At 34.3% G+C, this 20,578-nt stretch overlaps 1 protein-coding gene across 2 annotated transcripts in view; it reads right to left on the reverse strand.

The window, feature by feature from the left end:
• LOC132558658 (MOB kinase activator 2-like) overlaps positions 1–18,514 on the reverse strand; it is a 51,154-nt gene extending 32,640 nt beyond the window's left edge. The window contains exon 1 of one of the 2 annotated variants that reach the window (XM_060223435.1): positions 18,377–18,514. In XM_060223435.1, coding sequence (XP_060079418.1) covers positions 18,377–18,393 — 17 coding nt within the window. In that variant the 5' untranslated portion in view covers positions 18,394–18,514. Of the gene's footprint in view, positions 1–7,433; positions 7,472–18,376 lie in introns of those variants that run through there. The other variant, XM_060223358.1, reaches the window with a different exon arrangement.
• Positions 18,515–20,578: the final 2,064 nt, after the last annotated feature.

Consider the following 20,578-nt stretch of genomic DNA (forward strand, 5'->3'; position numbering starts at 1 on the left):
CCATCCGAAGAATCATACTTCCTGTCTTGGAAGCCAGTGGTCATAAATAGTTGCTGTCAAGTACTTGTACATATATATATTGATCTTACTTCTCTTACACAATGAGAAATGCTTTACCAGTTCTATACCCCACTCCATGGTGTGACTTGATACCATTCTTATATTACCATATGGCTATATTTGGGATCTTATAGTTTGTATGCCATAACACGACACGCAACTCAGTACATACATCTCATATGTAAGCTTTCTAAAATACAACAGTTAAATTCAAAACATCACTAAAAACATCAATAAAAGGATGAAAATAACTGAAGTGAAAAATAAAATGTAAACGAAATACATGTTTTTGAATTTTTCTACAATAAAAGCACAATAAGCTGCCCTAGTTTATGGCCCTACATTACTGTAACATCTGATAGTATTAGATACAAACATCCACATGCAAGTCATGGATGTAGTTTTTATAATAGAAGAGAGGAACCATATTTTCATTTGATACATGAACCTTATACATACAAACATGCTACATATGCTTGAACTGATGCCAACCCACAAAATCAGAAATTCAAACTATGCAAAATATTTGTAGCATGTGCAGTAATGAAAGCATATTTACAAACAGTTTCTTGTCAATGACACTGTCTGCAATGCCATTATACAAACTTACCAAATTTTGATTGCAGTCAAAATAATTGTGAATGCAATGTTGATAATCACATCAATAAGAAGTCATTGTATAAGGTTATTTATTACTAGACTTTTCAGAGATGTGCTTTATTGATTAAATAAATGTTATTTTTATTGTACTGTAAATGCATTTAATTTTAGTGCAAACAAACTTTTAGCTTGTTCAAACTTTTAGCTTGTTCAAACTTTTTGGCAAATTAACAATATGCTTAATTTTTACATATTTTTCTTAAAAATTGATTCTCAGAAATCAGAAAGGCATGCACATGTTTTCTGTAAGGCTTATAGTCATAACTTCTTGCTGAATTCTATAAATGTGTTTTTTAAAAGTATTTCATACAAATAAACCAGTTAATCTCATTCAGTAGGTAAAGAGTACATTAGGCAACATCCTACAGGGTCAGGAGACAGACAGATACATATCAGCCAGATGAAAAGTAGACCTGAGATGATTAATGATGAAACTGATAAATCCTCTCCATGTATTATATACTTGGGCAAGTCTGAGTACAGTTCTGAATGTATACTGTCTATACCTTGTCACCTCCTCACAGAACAACCTTGTCTATATTGCTTCCCTCCCATCATTCTCTCCCCATCAACCTTAATTAAACTGACAAGTTCAGACATACAACTGTACCTGGAACATCAACATTATCATCATGTTATAATTAATAATGTTTCCAACAAAGGATCTATTTCTTTCTCCGAAAAGCATAGGTCATATCTACACACATAATGGCCACAACTTTTTGAGTACACATACAACTTTTCAAAAACTAGATCAAGATTTCCAATAAAAAAAAATCTCACCTGACAGACTTATTGTCAAAAGAACATTGACTTTGTAGATTTCATTTATTAAAAGAAAATTACAAGGTTAAAGTTTAGACTTAAAAGGCAAATTAAGCATTCTACTTGAAATTAGATAATAATACCACAAAATTTAAATTAAAAAAAAAAAGGATGAAAAAAAAATAAAGTTGACAAATCTTTTATAATAAAGCATGACTAGATTAGTCAAAAGGTCAAGCATACCACATGACCCTCTGGCCACTGACCTCTGACCACAGAAGTAAAACCACATGTGAAGAAGTACATATCCCTGTAAGCTATACCAGCCTAATGCCTTAGTTACACACTGATGAATAGACAATGTATCTGCAGAGATATACAAGTTTTAGTGTTTACCTTAATGAAACATTTTTTATTGTGTAGACATAAAGATACACATTTTTTTGTATGTCTATAAAGATAGTTAGCTTGTGTCTACCATAAAAACCAATACAACATCCATGTAAAACACGACAAGCAGATATCAAGTCACCTTTTTTTCATGACAAGAGACAGTTTGTGTGTATAGATGAGATATTGTTTCTGTCCATTTTATGTCAAATGAATTATAAACATATCATTTTTTTTCTTAATTTAATACCTATGTAGATTTTATCTAATGATATACTACTACAACAAATAAAACTGTAAATATATGAAAACTAGAATTAAAATCTCTGAACAACAGACAGTCAATCTAAAGACAGAGCTACTGTAAAATAAAATATTTTCATGAGACTCAAGTTTTGTGGTGTTTTATAAGCCACAACGGTATATAAGCTTCATACTTTCTTACGAAGTGGTGACCGTTATGCTGACCATTGATACAACAGAGGGCAATTTATCAAGATCATCAGTGTAACATTTAATAATGTTTGCAAATGAATTATACACAGAGTTGCTGTTTTTCAAAAAATGTAAAATAGCATATATATCAAACTCCTTTGGCTTGGCTGCCTTCACAGATTGTCTACATAAAGTTACAGAGCCTGACATTACTTATGGTTTACAGTGGTGTCTGTACTGTTAAATATTGAAGAAGTCTAATAAAATATTATTTCTTATAAGTTTCATAGAATTTGACCTATAACCTGATGACCTATCGGTCCAAGTATGCAAAAGGCTATCGTAATTTCTGCTATTGCTTCAAAGTAACTGCAAAAGTCCAAAAGACATTATTGTGATTCATATTAAAAGGTATGATTAATTAAAACCACAAGTTATCTTTATTTCAATCTTCAAATCATCCTGTATGGGATTGCAAATGACAGTTCTGGACAATCTGTTTCAGCCACAAACATGTGACGGGCAGGTAGAGGTAAAAAAAGACTTAGGACTATCTTGCACTGCTGTATGGGTCACTTCCTATTTTTTTTCATCCTCCTTATTTTTTTGTCCACATATAAGATGCACTGGTATATAAGCTGCATGTCCGAATCGTAAGGAAAAAAGGTGTGGATTATAATCGGAAAATACCATAACATGAATTTGTTAAGAGTACTAATGAAATGAACAAAAGTAAAGCTGTATGAAAATAAATGATTTCACAGTATGCACTTAATCACTAAACCCAAGTTTGTCATTTATTGTTTCTCCTTCAACAACAACATCCATATTCATACCAAGTAACCTGGATTTGAACACAACACTATTGATTCATGCTATAAATTTGTATGTTAATGTAGTACCACCACCACAAATGCAGACCATGATTTCTTTGCAGAATTTAATACTACTTAATAACATCATTTAGCAAAACAAAAACAAGTCGGTTTGTATTGATAAGGAAGAATGCAGCAACTCTTTCCAAAAATAGTTAAGATTTTTTACTGTGTTATATTGAGTGACTCGTCTTCAGCAGTTTTCACACTGGTCGTTTTTAATAACAGCCCCAAAATCAAACAATACACAACTAGGGACTAAGGGAAACTTATATATGAAATTTGAGAATGACCCATCAAATACCTTTCAAAAAATAGCATTAATAAGAATTGTTTCGGGACAGACAAATGGACACCGCACCACAGACGCAAGTCAATTTGAACAGCCCACCATCTGAAGATCAGGTGAAGATCCGAGGTGTGAAGTTTGATGCTTCTATCCATGATGTTTTGTGTTTCTCAGAAAGCTGAGAAACGGTCCAGTCTATGTTGTTGTGGTTGTGTCCTTGGGCAAGACATTTCACCCAGATTGCTCTAGATGGCATGTGACAGGCCTCCTGCAAGTTATTCATTGAGGTAGCCACCAGCTACTACAGGGAGACCCCACATTCAAATGACCTTGGATATTCCTGGGGCAATAAACCCATCCAACCAACAAACACACATTAATAATTATCACATGCATACTAAATACTAAACCCAATATCTGAGATTGTTTACCTGCTACAGATCACATACCAAGCTATTGCAAAAGGAGTTCCTAAAATAAGTCTTATTCAATAGTTCAGTTGTTGATGTGAATGTAGAATCAAAATAAACTACCTAAATATGTAATCTATAAATCAAGCAACACAACAAGTGCAAATTTTGTCTTCATACATGTATGACAATTATTAAAACTGTCAAGAATTTTAACTAGGCATTTAAACCTGTACTGCATTCAAATGAACAATCAACGGCTCAAAGTTATTAAAACCACATGAAATATGGACAAAATAGGAAATTTATTTTATGTATTTATGTTTTTTTATATCCTGTATTTTAACTGTTTTGAACAGTAAGTAAACTTATAAATCAAATCTGGCACACTATACACAGCTAGAATATTTCATACAATGTCTAATATGGCTTTTTGCCTGAATCTATCATCTTCCCTGAGGCCAGGAACCAAACACGTCATAGCTATTGATTTAGTTTGATCTGTTTATATCAAAACAGCATTCCATCTTGCCTTTAGCACATCAAGCTGTGTACATATGTAAATTTGTTTGGATTTATGTCCCTTTGTTGATGAAAAAAAGAAGGTCCCTTTATATAAAGCCTGCTTTCCTTTTTTTATTATAGAAGAGAGAATATTGACTGTTCTGTTTAATCAGGTTTTTTTCTGGGTACACTCGATTCATACAATCTGAGATTTTATATCACTTATACATTAGTTATTTGTTCTTAGATGTAAAATTGCCACTCAGACTCCTGAACACTGTAACATTATCATGTATAGAATGGTTTTTAAAAAGAAAATAAATGAAAAAGAAATCCAGGAAAAAAACAATTATAGAAAAAGTTTTAAAAGTCAAAATTGAATAAAGCCACATGCATGTGTTATCCTTTTTTCTTTTTTTTTAAATCATGCTTCAAAATGGAACAAGCACAACTAAAGACCAAGTAAGTGTCAAAGTTCAAAATTTGAAGAAATAGTGATTAAAATTTATACTGTCAAAATCAAAGAGAGCCTGTTATATACAAGAAATTTCAGAGATAAGATGATTGGTTTCTTGATAGTTTCAAAATTGAACCACTATTTTGTTTTATCTCTGTAACTAAATGCATCCCCTCCTTGCTTGCTGCAAATCAGTATCAATGTTTTCTATAAACATGATCTGACCTTGTGACCTTGACCTTAGAATCCTGCAACACAAACTCATTCAAGTTATTGTTAAAAAGAAAGGTATTATCGAAATTCCAAAAGGAATGGAGTGGCTGGAGTGATTGCAATGATGGGCATAAAAAAGGAAACTTTAAGATAGTCTCTTTTTTCATTATCATAACCAAGTCAATATTTTATTCTCTTCTGCTATTCTCAGTAATGAGAACAGTTGTCATCAGTTATAAAATATTCAAAAGACTAATCCAATCAGATACAAATGGACTGACTTTTTTCTTTCCTCTGCTAATATTAGCAGACTGCTGACAAAATTATCACAGGCAATAGTAACAAGTATACAGATAATTTGATCAAATCTAGAGTGTCATAAATAAAGAAAATAATTCCATCATTATTGGTTTCAGTTCTGGAGAATCAAACATTTACTTCAGATCAGAATGCCTAAACAGATGATAGGAGTCTATTGTTTTTAGCCACAATGACACCTAACTGCAAAATCTGTTGATGACTTGACGAAAAAGGAGACCAAGATAGCTCTGAGTGTTGTGTCTACATAATTTCAGTTGAAGATAACATATGCATGGTTTGATACTTTCTTCCCTTGCTGGTTTTTGTTGCTCAGAAAACTGAGAAATGTACCAGCCAGTGGTAATGTGTCCTTTGGCAAGACACTCTAACCTTACTGCTCTGGATGACAAAGTTTACAAGAGGGATAAAGCTAGCAAACAGACAAGACTCAAATGAAATAAATAAATTTGACTAATGTCAAATTAACCTAATTGCTAAAACTTAACAAACCATCAGATGTGACTGTCATTTTCTTTTCCTAAAGTGCAATGTATGATGTTTATCAAACTTCTGTCAGCAGGAATAAGGGTTCATATTTACTGTTTACAAAATGTCACCACTCTTTACTTCCTAAAAGTTGGCTTTCACCAAAATTAGATGACTTTTCATTTCGATATCTCAATCCATATCTTCAAGATAATGATCTGGGGAAATGCTTTTCTTTCCCTTTATGTTTCTATTCTGATGTGGAGACGGGGCCTGACACTCACTGCTTTGATGTGAAGATGCTCCCTTTACTCCCCCCTCATCCATCACACTTAAACATAGCTACTGCATGCACCTGGTCGTGCCACTAACCCAAGACACACATCTTGGCTACAAGACATCATTACCAAGTGCACTGATACACCCACGCAATAAAAGCATTATATTCTGCTTTGTAAATAGCATGTCTTCACTCTCATTCCAAAAACACCAAAGACAGTAATTATGTAGATCTCAGAATAATGAATTTAAATTCACTTTCCGCAAAGAATCAAATGCAACTGAATTTTTACACTATTTATCATGTTTAAATCTTCAATCCAAAGTGGAAAATACAGCAAATGTAATTATAAATCAGACCATGTTATCAGCCATCATCATCATTATCAGTTTTATTTGAGTTTTTAAAGGAAGTGAATAAATCTGGAAAAGATTTTAAAATATTTCAAAACAAAAACAAATTATTAAGGAATCTTAATTAGTAGCTGAATTCACATAAATGCAATCTCTAGATTTAGCTAAGATAGGATAAATGAGATAACATTTCTGAGTAAGGTTCTTAACAAGCCTGGTTTTTTACCATGCCAGTAACACATCTTTCATATAATAAAGCATCTAAAACATGGAAAAGTACCTGACAAGTACTAGTCAATATCACCAACTCCAAAATCAGAGACTAAATCACACATCATAATTCTGTGTCGCCAACTCCAAAATCAGAGACTAAATCACACATCATAATTCTGTATCACCAACTCCAAAATCAGAGACTAAATCACACATCATAATTCTGTATCACCAACTCCAAAATCAGAGACTAAATCATACAAAACTGTATCATTAAAAATAGAACCAATATACGAGAAAATAGAAAACAAGTTTGTATAAGAGTCTATCAAACTCTATAAATTACTGAATCAGTGACAAAATGCTGAACTAAAGAAATACTTGGACTTTTGAGTCAGGATATTTCTTAAGTTCAACATTTGTCAGTGAACATAAACATGAATGAACATTAACAATGTCCTCATACCAGTTATTCAGGTTGCATTTAATCTTTCATCATCTCACATGAGTGATACAATTACACAACCTTGAAGAGCCTTGTAAAAATAAATCTATATTAAACTTGTATGTATAAGAATCATATATGGATATACCAACCACATTAAACATTATCTAAATTTTGAAAACATAAAATTTTTTCATGTAGTTTCCTTAAGACGATTGACCTGCCTTTCATCTGTCTCTATTTGGATGTACAGCATTAACTATGGTGGTGCCCCTGTCAGTGTACACAATTTAGTTACCTGGATCCTCTCTTTGTCAGGTAGAGAAACATGCTCATATCTTCCTGTAGAACTACACATGCATTCATGCAAGCTCCTGGTAGAAATGACTAGGTGTTTCTGATGATGTTTATTCACTACCACTCAATGGGATAGAGTCCCATGTTGAGGTTATACATAAGAGCTTATATTATTCACAATCACTCAAAGGGATATTATGTGTGGTACAGAGGTATGCAGAAGTGATTTCTTCCTGTCAACAAATACCTATTTTGTTTTTAAACCAGCAAGAATTGCTCTGTGGAGTGATGTATACATTAAATATGCCACTGGATGTGCTTTCCGTGTTAACTTTATTAAGTCATACTCTGTATCATTATGGTTATGTATCGGTGTTGCTTTTTATGGAAGAGATATCAGTATATAATACTCTCTTTTGACCAATACCACTTCATACTATCTATGACTATATGCCAAACAAAGCCATGTAGCACATCTAAGGAGATGGTTTTGGCAAGCATTGCAAGGGAAAATCTTATTCACAATATTCATATTCACTGCATGGGATGGTACTACAACAAACATCATGAAGGAGTTATACTCACTCCTGCCCCTCTGTTGTTGGTTCTTAGAAATCATCCCTAGTCACTCTATGCTCTAGCCCATTGGCAAACATTGTACATAAAGAGTCATACACTTTTTCATGATCACTCTGTGGGAGAGCCCCTTTGCAAACATTGTAAGTGGCTTTGTTTCTCCACCTCCCTGGCCACTCTATGAGATAGCCACTTAGAAATGATGACAATTCTTTTTAATTATTCTCTATGGTTTTGTATTTAAACTTGGCAGAGAAATCATGAACAACTTATAAATACAGCATATATTATCTGTTTAGAACAGACAGAACTTCCTACATGAAAATGGTGCTAGAGTCATCCTACAAAGGCCTACCAATTTCACTAAAGAATTCATGACAGTTTGACCTTATTGAGGGCCATTAGGGTTCCAAGATCAAGTTTAATTAATGGTTTTCAAGAACTGTGCATAAGTATCTGTAAAACATTGTTCACTTGGGAATCCAAGACATTTCAAACTTTAAATTTAATATCCTGGTGGAAACACTGCTGTTACTATGTAATCACCACCAATGCTGTATCAGCAGGAAAGGGAATGCATTGATAAATACCAGCTCCACACAAATAAAGGCACAGATTTCATTGGCAATATGCCAAGTGCCAATAATGTCTCATTAAAATGGGATTGCTGGGTGTACCAAACTTGAAAAATTTCAATAAATTGATTGGACATTAATTGTTGTGTAACATTAGTGACTGTAGGTGTTTAAGCTGATTCAACGACAACACTCCCAAACAATCAATGTTTTCTGGGCTAGGTCTTCACAATAATCATCCTTTGTTTCACAAGGAATCTTTACAGAAAGAATGAAGGCTGTAGAACAGCAAAACTACAATTAGAACTGAAGAGGTGACAACAGTAAGAACCAGAACACCAAAGCATGACAACAAAGCTGAGGTGCCTGAGGTAATGAAAGTATCAGCAGAGCATATTCACAAAACTTTCTACTACTTAAATAGATTGTTACTTCTGTTCTTCACTTTTGAACGCCCTGTAGGTTTGTCAATTTGATTATAACATCATACAATATTTGTTCAGTAAACTTTATCTCATTATAATAAAGATTGAAACTGACTCCAACTAATACCATTATAACAGCTTGTTGAGACCCGTCACCTCTTTCTAATAACTTCAAGTTCAATGTGGGGCATCCTTACCTAGTGTTTCCAATATCATCATTCTCTGGGATTAGCCCTTCATTCTATTTCAAGTATTTATATTTCTTTGATTGTAGATATTGACCAACAAGAAGGAACTATTTGAATTATTACAATGTACAGATGAAATTGTTTGGGCTACAATAGGGGAAGATATTGTACCTAATGGCTGAAACTGATGAGGTCTACATAGAAGCCTTAGAATGGAGCAAAACCTAAGGTGGAAGAAACAAATGACTGACTCTTGAAAAATGGAACAATTCAGAGCTATGAGCGGAGATCATTAATACATCAAGAGAAAAACACTTTAGTAAAGCAGGGCGGCTGGAACCAATGAAAGCTAAAGATGAGCTAGACTTCAATGTATATAAAGAGTTGGAAACCTGAAAGCTGCAGGTTTAGAAACAAACATTAAACAGGGTTTTATACATAAAGAACAACAAATAGAATTATTACTATGAGAAATAATACAACAAACTAGAAAGCTAGGAAGAAGTGATCAGATTCCCAACAGCTACCCATCATCCTGACAAATCTAATTACTTTTGCTCCACAATGTTCAATTACATACACCAGATGGGGTCTCCTTGTATAACTGTACTAACTGGGTTTATGTAGTTCAGTATACATACTAGACAAAGAAAGCATGTACAGTAGGTATACCACACCTCTTGTCATTGCAGTATGCACCGTTACTGTTGTTTTGGAACTTTTTGATTCTATTATAACCTGCTTGCTGAGTATCTTGTATCTTGACCATCAATGATAAAGCACCAAGTGATAAAGTATCTTGTAATTTTATATCTTCTATTAATGGAAACATCATTAGTTCTTTATCAACTGTGAAGAAAATGTGATATAAAAATAACAGCAGTGAGTGTCTTCTGAAACAATTTTAGATACTTACAAAACACAGTATTTAATATGATACCAACTTAACCATTTCACTTCAGAGCAAGTTTAGCTATATGTTTGGTGTAACAAAGCTTAGCTTTTGAGCAGAACACACATGTAAACTGCTTTCATATATTACATATCACAAAATGAAAGAATGATTGTTGGTCATTTAGCCTAATATGTATAGAAATGGGAAACATCTACAAAAATGACAAAGTTTACAAAACAAATATGTTAAGATCACGCATCAATATATCGACTTTGTCTCTAGTGTTACAGGGCCCAGGAAACATCAATGCCTGTACAACCAAGTATGTGAACAGATGTTTCTTGGTCAATATATCCTCAATTATTATTGGCTAGATACCTTAACACATCCTTGCATCATTCAGGCAACAGATAAGACTCATTAGAGAGTTCCAACAGTGACAGTGAAGGTAATTATTAAGACAAGAGGCCCATGGGCCTTAACGGTCATCTGACAAAAAGCAAGCCAAACTTAGAAAGTGGTTGAGGTCATTCATTTGAACAAACTTGGAAGCCTCTCCTCCAAGCATCTTACAGGCCCAATATCAGCACTCATGGACTTTTGCTTGTTGAGAAGAAGTCGTTTGTATATTTTAACATATTTGACCCCTGTGACCTTGAAAGTGGGTTGAGGTCATTCATTTGAATAAACTTGGTAGCCTTTCCTCCCAGCATGCTACAGACCCAATATCGGCACTCATAGACTTTTGCTTATTGAGATGAAGTCCTTTGTATATTTTAACATATTTGACCCCTGTGACCTTGAAAGTGGGCCAAGGTCATTCATTTGAACAAACTTTGTAGGGCTCCATGCCAGCATGCTATGGGCCAAGTATTAACCCCCTAGGCCTTCTAGTATTTGAGAAGAAGTTATTTAAAGATTTTGACATATTTGACCCCTGCGACCTTGAAAGTTGTTCAAGGTCATTCATTTAAATAAGCTTGGTAGCCTTTCCTCCCAGCATGCTACAGACCCAATATCGGCACTCATAGACTTTTGCTTATTGAGATGAAGTCCTTTGTATATTTTAACATATTTGACCCCTGTGACCTTGAAAGTGGGCCAAGGTCATTCATTTGAACAAACTTTGTAGGGCTCCATGCCAGCATGCTATGGGCCAAGTATTAGCCCCCTAGGCATTCTAGTATTTGAGAAGAAGTTATTTAAATATTTTGACATATTTGACCCCTGTGACCTTGAAAGTTGTTCAAGGTCATTCATTTAAACAAACTTGATAGCCCTTCATCCCAGCATGCCACAGGCACAATATCAGCAATCTGAGCCTTTTGGTTATTGAGAAGAAGTTGTTTAAAGATTTTAACATATTTGACCCCTGTGACCTTTAAAGTGGGTCAAGGTCATTCATTTGAACAAACTTGGTAGTCCTTCATCCCAGCATGTCACAGGCCCAATATCTACACTCTGAGCCTTTTGGTTAATGAGAAGAAGTTGTTTAAAGATTTTAACATATTTGACCCCTGTGACCTTTAAAGTGGGTCAAGGTCATTCATTTGAACAAACTTGGTAGAGCTCCATGCCAGTATCCTCTGTGCCAAGTATTAGCCCCCTAGACCTTCTAGTATTTGAGAAGAAGTCGTTTGAATGAAAAGTTTACGGACGGCGCACGGCGCACGGCGGATGGCGCACGGCGCACGACGCACGGCGCACGGCGGACGACGACGGACGAAGCATGATGACTATAGGTCATCGGACCCTTCGGGTCAGATGACCTAATAATCCAAATGGGGTAGAAAGCAAAGTGATATTTTGATCTGACCATTACTGATCAGACCAGTACATGTCAAAGTTTCACTTTATCTATAAAATTGACTGTAACTGTACCATCAGAAAGTATTCAAAGTTATGATAAGCATGATAAAGCATGGCAAAAACAAACATGTAATTTGTTTAAAAACAACTGATGAAGGGTGTTTATCACAAAACTACTTCAATTCATTCAAAAAGAAGAAATTAATTATTTAGCATTAACAGGTATTTAACCAACTTGAATTTTCAATGCACCACAGAACCACCCATCTTCATAATAAATAAACAGCTGGGTTTTTTTTTTTAATTTTTAGTTGAACATATCTTCATTTAGAGGTTATTAAATCAAAAGCTATATACTGTAGCCTAGTTCCATATATCACAATGAGAAGAATAAAATTTGTCAGTGAATTTAGGACAAATCAAATACTGTTAAAGATTCAAACAGCAGTGGTTTAAGAAGCAGTAGCATGCATTCATTAATTTTGACCAAGTACATATAGAATGGTATATATAAAGAGAACCAATTGTTCTTTTTCAACATCTATCAATCATTCATAAAAAAAAGTCAGTGGTTTTACATGTATATATGACTTAAATATGTAACAAAAGTGTAACAGAGGTCATTATCTATTTCAATGCTTCCTCTAGGAATCAAACCCGGGACACCTTGTTTACTAATCTGACGCTCAACCAATCGAGCTAAAGAGAAGTTCTCTTTAGCCGTATATCAAACAGCGGTGGTTTCAGTAGCAATTCATTAATTTTGACCAAGTACATATAGAATGGTATATATAAAGAGAACCAATTGTTCTTTTTCAACATCTATCAATCATTCATAAAAAAAAGTCAGTGGTTTTACATGTATATATGACTTAAATATGTAACAAAAGTGTAACAGAGGTCATTATCTATTTCAATGCTTCCTCTAGGAATCAAACCCGGGACCCCTTGTTTACTAATCTGACGCTCAACCAATCGAGCTAAAGAGAAGTTCTCTTTAGCCGAGTGGTATATTGCGGCAAGTATTTTACCAGGGTTACATACTCCCCCTCCAGGAAATAAATCGTCCTCGAGTTTCCAGGGTTACAGCGATGCTGGTAGGGCATGGCTAAGTACTATTCCCAGGTCCCTACATGGGCGCCAATGTAACAGAGGTCATTATCTATTTTAATGTCTCTGTTAGGAATCGAACCTTCGACACCTGGTTTACTAATCTGACGCTCAACCAATCCAGCTAAAGAGAAGTTCTCTCTAGCCGAGTGGTATATTGCAGCTAGTATTTTACCAGGGTTATAAAAGGATTTTTTTTTTAATTTTTCAAGTGCCAATTTATTTCTTGTTTTGAAATATGCAAAATTATCACTTATTTACACAATCTGACTTTCGAACTTAACTTCTACAAGATTATGATCTTAATTCAGTGAATCAAATAATGAAGTATAACAGATTTAAATACCTGAAGAAAACATCCATATTGTTCTTGTTAAAGACTCGTGCCAGGAAAATGCGTATGAATCGTGTTGCATCTATCGGCTGTAAACACATTCTGAAGAGCCTTACATCCAGAAACTTTATAACTTTTTACTGTACTGTTGAATAATCATATCCCCAACATATAAAATCTCGGTAACAGATGGCCTCGTACTATTGATTGTGATTTGTGATTACAAACTGTGTTGCTGAAAGTATTATATTCATCACTAAAATGCTGAAGTCATCATAAGTGTGGAGCTCAAACAAAATGTCATATTTATTTAATGTGTTGCATACCGAATATTGATTCTACTAAATAATTTTAGTGTTATGATATATTTACAATGATAAAATTCATACAAATGTTTTTATTTTTATTTATTATTTAACACAATAATTATAGTTAAATAGTTAATCAACTATCATTTCATTTATCAAACTAACTATGCAATCATGTGCAGTATTATATAACCAATTAAAGCTACAGATACTGAAAAACTAAGGCTCAGCAATATGAAAGAGTTACGTCCCATCTTTAAAAGAGTTTTCTCCTTCCTATAAAGCCTGGATTGCTCGACCTGCTATGTTTGGCTGAAAGTGAACACAATGGAATTCTAAAGTTTTATAACAATTTCTCCATTGGGTCCGACATCTCAACCACCTGGGGGTCAGCTTAACCATACACAAGTCTCTTTCACCCAAGCATGCTTCATACTTTCTCTGAAAGCTGTCATGGTTGCCTCTATAACCAAGACATTTTACACAAATTCAAAGCAATTGCTTTGGATAGCATATAGTAGCCCTCCCATGTGATGTTCAGTACAGTAATAACCACCTGATATAAGAAAATCCCCCTTTCAAAATGATTCTGGCTATTCAATCAAACCAGCAATATATAAAAGCATATTAACAATTTCCAATATTCCAATTTCCAAATAACTAAGTTGTCAACATTACTTGTATTAGATAGTACTCTCGTTGGACCTATTGAAATAATGTTATCTTTACCTAAATGTATGCATTACAACTTTTAATCAATAGGACAGACATGTATAGCAGGCAAATAGATCTGAGAAAAGAGCCAGCTGCTTCAGTGCTGTGAGGTCACTCTAATTGCACAGAGGTACACATATTGAGACGAAACAGAACAGTTTCATAGCATGAAATAGCACAGTAATTGAGCTTATCACATGCTGAATCTTGCGAGACTGAAATTTGTCCTTCAATCTCCGATTGTAATTATCAAACAAGTCTAATGCATTGTTTGCCAACAGGGAGTGAATTATTTACCCAATCCTAATGATTCATAGAGGTTATATATGGATAGCTATATGACATTCTAAACATCCAAGGCAAATATTACAAGGTTTCACATATGAACCTCCTTACAAAAATAACTGATAAGAAATGGAAACCCCTTTACTTGGATACTGAATTCATAAATCATTGTGGAAGGCAAGTACGGTAATTTGAGATGGATTTTTGAAAATTTTGACTTTATAAATCTATTGCTATTGGTTTTTCTTATTATCATTTGAATGTTATGTTTACTAATTAACAAGGTCCATGTTTGCAACTTTTGTTTTATGCTAATATTGCTCGTAGAGGGGCATATCTTATTGATCAGTGCCCATTCATCCATGGTTCTCAGGTCAGCTGTGTGCTTTGTTTCTAATCATTCTCCCTCCTCCCCCTACAACACCGATTTCCTACTGCATCATTACTTTGTGAATACTTGTTAGAGCAGTAGCCATATAATCTTTGGCTTTTGTGTGAATCAATCCATGTAACATTTATCAAGATGGATATTCATTCCCCATCTTGAAACATTGTTTACAATGTATGCTTGGATTCCTATTGTGGTAGCTTTCTTTGGGTTACACTCTCAATTGTAACTTGTAAATTGTAAGATTTACTACAAGGTAAAAAACCACTACAGATTCCGAGTATTTTTCTTCAATTTATATGATCTTCATCAACATGTTTCGCCCTTGTCAGGCTTCAATGGAAGAAACATACTCAGAAGCTGTAGGTTGTTTACCTTGTATTGATCCACCCTACGACACAACCGCCCTGCACACCTTTGGGTAACCTGCTGAAACCCGGAACCGCCTACTTGAAATTATGTTGTTGGCTCTTCCCCTTTACTGCTTCTCTATTAGGTTTAATTCTTGGAAAATATTACCCCCAATACTCATTTTAATATCAATATGTCTGTAGAATATACTGTCTAAAGTGTTCTCTTTTTGCTGATTTGTCTGTTTTCAGCTCAATTATCACTCTTGAATACTTAATTCATTTATGAATCAGTTTTCTTACTTTCTTCTCGTTAAGGAAATGTTAAGAGTCTTCTCTGTGAGTTGTCAGCTCTTAAACTGCTTCTATCAGTAATTAAAGAGTCAATTACTTCCTTATCCCTCTTGAATTTATTAAAAAAAATTGTCTATCCTGCTTTGAATTGCTTAGAAATCAAGCTCAGAGGTTTAACTTCAGGTTAACAGCAATGTATATAGTGTATATTTAACTTATAGTTTAAATTGAGAGTGTAGTCCCTGATATACAAAATTATTAGATTATTCAATAAATATGCTTTATTATAGGCTCCATACATATGTACTAATATATATGAAATGTAAATATAATCAAATGTTTAATGGTACCAAATGGTTTGACAGTAGATTTTAATTCATCATCCTATGATAAAACTCAATGTAATTAAAAGGAGTAATATTACTAGATTAGATTTCTGCCATCTGAGTGCCACTTGGCTATAAAATAAAACATCACTCTGGAGACAGGGATAGTTCAGTTAAGAGAATTAAGAGAAGAGTAAGAGAATTGGCCCACATAAACACAGGTTAATATCTAAGGTGCACAGTTGATGCTTCTTTTCTGTGGGAGTTTGGGCACAACACTTTACTCCAATTGCTCTGTTAGGCATGTGACTTTTTTTTTTCTAAATGATGTTCAGCGTGATTGCCACCACCTACTACATGAACACATGGCTCAAAATGGTCCTAGCTGTTCAGGCCTATAAACCTAGCTAAAAAAGTCTTATGCAAATTGCCTTTGTTACACTGCAATTTACATCTAATATAACCTTCTTAATAATACACCAAAAACAAACCCAGCACAGGTTTAAAGATGCATAAGCTATCCCAATATAGTTTAATATAAGCAAATACACAATTAAAAAGTACAACTGACATTGACAAATGACCATAAATAAGAGAACACATTAACATCAATAAACAAATAAGTGTCTCATTTGCATCCTTAGAAAAGATTAACATGAAATACATAATGTATTCATTATATTGTGAATTGTTGGCGGAAATAAAGTTTATAGAAAATTAAATAATCTTCTGGAGTGGCAATTTTATGAGTTAATACTCTAGTATATATTTCACCATTTTTTTCTAATAACTGTATTAATGTTCAATCTGTCAATAAATATATATGTTTGATAAACAGAAATTTGTAAAAATTTATTAGCATTCACAAATTCTTGCAGGATCTGTTATAAAGTTAGTATATATGTAAATATAAATGATAAAAAATGTTCGTTATATTTTTTATTCCAAGTGAGGTTAAAGGTCATAATTTTGACTCTGATCAAACCACTGTATGAGTTATGTCCCTTTTATGCAGTACATACAAGAATAATTTTTTTTTAATCTTTCTTTAATTGTGTGCAGATACCAGGTCTGATAACATTAAGTGCTTAAAACTTTCATGCAGAATGTGAAAATACATCAAGCAATTACTTTTTTTGGTCATTCTAGATCTATTTTATGCAGCTTGTTGCAAGGGATGAAACATACTTTGTCTAGACAGTGAATTATTTTGCTGTAAGTAACAAATTGTTGCTAAAATGTTTACTATATTTTTGAAGGATCAACCTTTAGATTGGAGGTAATGAGTGTGAATACCACCACTTCCATTTTTTGTACTTCAGATTTTGAGATTGAAAGTTTGAATTTGGTTGCTTTTCCGTTTAAGGTTTTGAATTCCAATCTTGTTTTGCTGTAAGTTTTCTGTCTCCAATTTCACTACATTTACTTGTTCAACATTGGCCTACTGGAAATTGTGTTTAATATGATCTCAGTCACACAGCTAATGGAGCATATGCTTTTGTAACAGAGGTCATTATTTATTTTAATGCCTCCGCTAGGAATCGAACCCGGGACCCCTGACTTTCTAGTCTGATGCTCAACCAATCAAGCTAAAGAGAAGTTCTCTCTAGCCAAGTGGTATATTGCGGCTAGTATTTTACCAGGGTTACACTTTGACAGAGCTGTTAGCCAGTGTACTATCATGCTAGATGTCCAAGTTCAATTTCTGTTTTCTTTCCCATAAGTGTGACTACAGATGGAAAAATTGCTGCATCGAAAAGTTTCTAGCTTAAAGTCTTGCATGACAATTTAATCGCAAAATGCCAGGCAAATTTAATACATATACTCATTATGGAAAATCTATGGAGGTGATACTCCTTTTGACTGATATCAAACCTTTTGATATACACAGAAAGATTTTACCTCACCACTGTTCGTTTGCTTTATGTTTAGCCTTAAAAGGTGGAAATTTAAATTATACATTTATCTGCTTATACCTATACAATCACATTTATTTTATTTTGTATACATATTTCTGTCTTCATATTGGTCCATTTACCGAATGGAATGCCGTGGATTTTCCATTTTGAGGCGAATCGATCAATCCGGCAGTCAGCATCATCAACAACAACAGGTGCACCTATGACATCTGCAGTGAATGTAGGTCAATTACTTTCCCTCGTTGGTAATTTCAAAGACATTTATTCCGCAGGCCAATCATGGACAATGGCATCGCTATATGTTAAGTGAATATGCCAGAAAACCACGGAATACGTCTTGCAGCAGTATCAGGACCTGTATTTTACCATTCTGGCAGACGATCAAAAATCGATGTCAAGTTCTGACGATTCAATGTTTTGCTTGTGTAATTTGACGGGTTTTACTCACCCCATAAACCAGTCCATAGTATCTCGGAGATACTCCGGTAACTTGTCCAGCTTGCCTCTTGGTCAGTATTCTTTTGTCAGGAGCGGCTAGAATACAGGACCCCCTCTATCTTTACGACCCTTCGATCCAAAACAATACCTCAATATGGCGACCTCTTGTTCCCTGCGCACTTACGATGCGCGAAAGAGTTCCAATTCAGTTCAGCGTATCATTTTTGCTTAGTAATCATTTAACGAAGCATTGTATCACAAAAACTATATTGGTTTGATGAAGTAATTGTTCCAATAAACCAAAGCAATATGGTTTTATTTTCAATTTTTGATTGTATGCGGTATTTTTCACAGACCGGTACCTCTGTACGCTAAGAGGGCAGAAAATGAAAGTAGATCACGTGACGAGTACATTATCTAAAGAGACTTGCATAGGTCCGAAATGGGTCATTTTAGCGAGTCTAGATTTAGCAGAAATGTTGTCAATATTAGATATTTATCAAATGTACGTAAAATAGATTGCTCATTTACCCTACAAAGTGAAATTTTAAAAAAGAAACGCAAAATACGCCATATGCACACATGTGCTTAATATAACGCCAACAACCATGAACTATAATTTGCTTATAGAACGTCAACAATCATGCATCATGATGTACACATTTCTTATGTTCCAATTTCGAAAACTTAAAATTCATCATTCATAAGAAAGTCAAATCAGCATTCCTCGTGTTTATAATTAAAGTGCATGCATTTGTTGATTGCAGATGTACTATTGTTCCGTATCCATGTATGGTGACCGCCTTATATTCCGAATGCACAATAGTCCGAAGGCCCTAAAGTCCAAAGGCCCGATAGTCAGAAGGCCGCTAGTCCGAAGGCCCGATAGTCCGAAGGTCGTTTGTCCGATTTGTCTTGGAATATTTACATAATATTGCATAATTTAAATCGAAATACTTGCCCTGAATAGACAATCAACTACAACCATATACATGTACTTCTGTACAAAAAATAATGATTGCTATTCTAGCCCCGTCAATGGTCTGGCCGTCTTAGTCTGTGTGGATCAAACTTCACCCATGTTTTTTTTTTTTTTTTTTTGCTTTTTCGTTTTTTTGTTTTTAATAAAACTTTATGATATTTTACCATGTTAATGATTAATAAGGAGTTGTTAAGGACACACTTGCCTTTGGACGTCAATACAGCGAGTAATTTTACTTTCCAGATGCAAAGACAAATATATGGCATTTTTTTTTTTTTTTTTTTTGTCATATTTAGCAGTTTACGTGTAAATATGTATTAATAATTATACGTTTGATCTTGCTTGCAATCTCGCTACCCATTGAAGACAATATACGAATTTTAGAATAGTTGAAACGACTTAAATCATGAGGTTTGGATAAAATAATCAATTCCCCAGTCATTATTGAGGTGACTTAGGAACCTTTTGCCGTTCCAGGTCCTTGACCATTCCCCCTGAATATTGACACCATCTACTTCATGCGGAATCGGCGGTAAAACAGTCGCCCGCGCTCGTTGCAACCTTGTCCTCATATGCGGAAAGTCCGGCAGTTCTTCAGCACCATCATCATCGTCATCAACAATTTCCGCCAATATTTTGTCGGAGGTCCGTTTTATTTGGACAGTAGGTTCATCTTCAATCGCTGCTTTCATGCAGCTAAAAGCAGCTCCAGACTGGATGACGACATCGTCTGCTGGATGTTCGTGTTCCGTACTCTTAAGTGTTTACAAAGGATATATATATATACCGTGATTCATAGTTTAATAACAGATTTGAATTTGTTATCTATATCATAGGATTTGTATTTGGGTAAATTAATCTACAAATAAAATAAGAAACATTCTGTTTCACGTCTATGATAAAATACCTTAACATTTATGATAGATTGTTTTAAAATAGAACATGTGGCTACCTATTTCAAGAGTTTACCAGCCAGAACATATCATGTGATATATACGTCTCTGGCCAGAAGTATTAGCCTTGATTTCGAATGTGTTTCCCGTAATGCCGTCACTCAGACATTTCCAGCAGCAGAACTCAAAGGATGACTTTTCCACTACACAAAAGCCATCTGGAAAAAGACGCAAGAATATAGACTTCAGACTGACTACAAGAACTTTCCTGAAGTCCAGAAATGTGTCTGCCGTGCAGCAGCTTTGCCACTTCTTCCACTACACTACTGGCTACATG

This window comes from Ylistrum balloti, unplaced genomic scaffold (assembly GCF_031769215.1).
Source record: "Ylistrum balloti isolate Yb309-2 unplaced genomic scaffold, AGI_CSIRO_Ybal_v1 Utg369568, whole genome shotgun sequence".
Classification (NCBI taxonomy): Eukaryota; Metazoa; Mollusca; class Bivalvia; order Pectinida; family Pectinidae; genus Ylistrum; species Ylistrum balloti.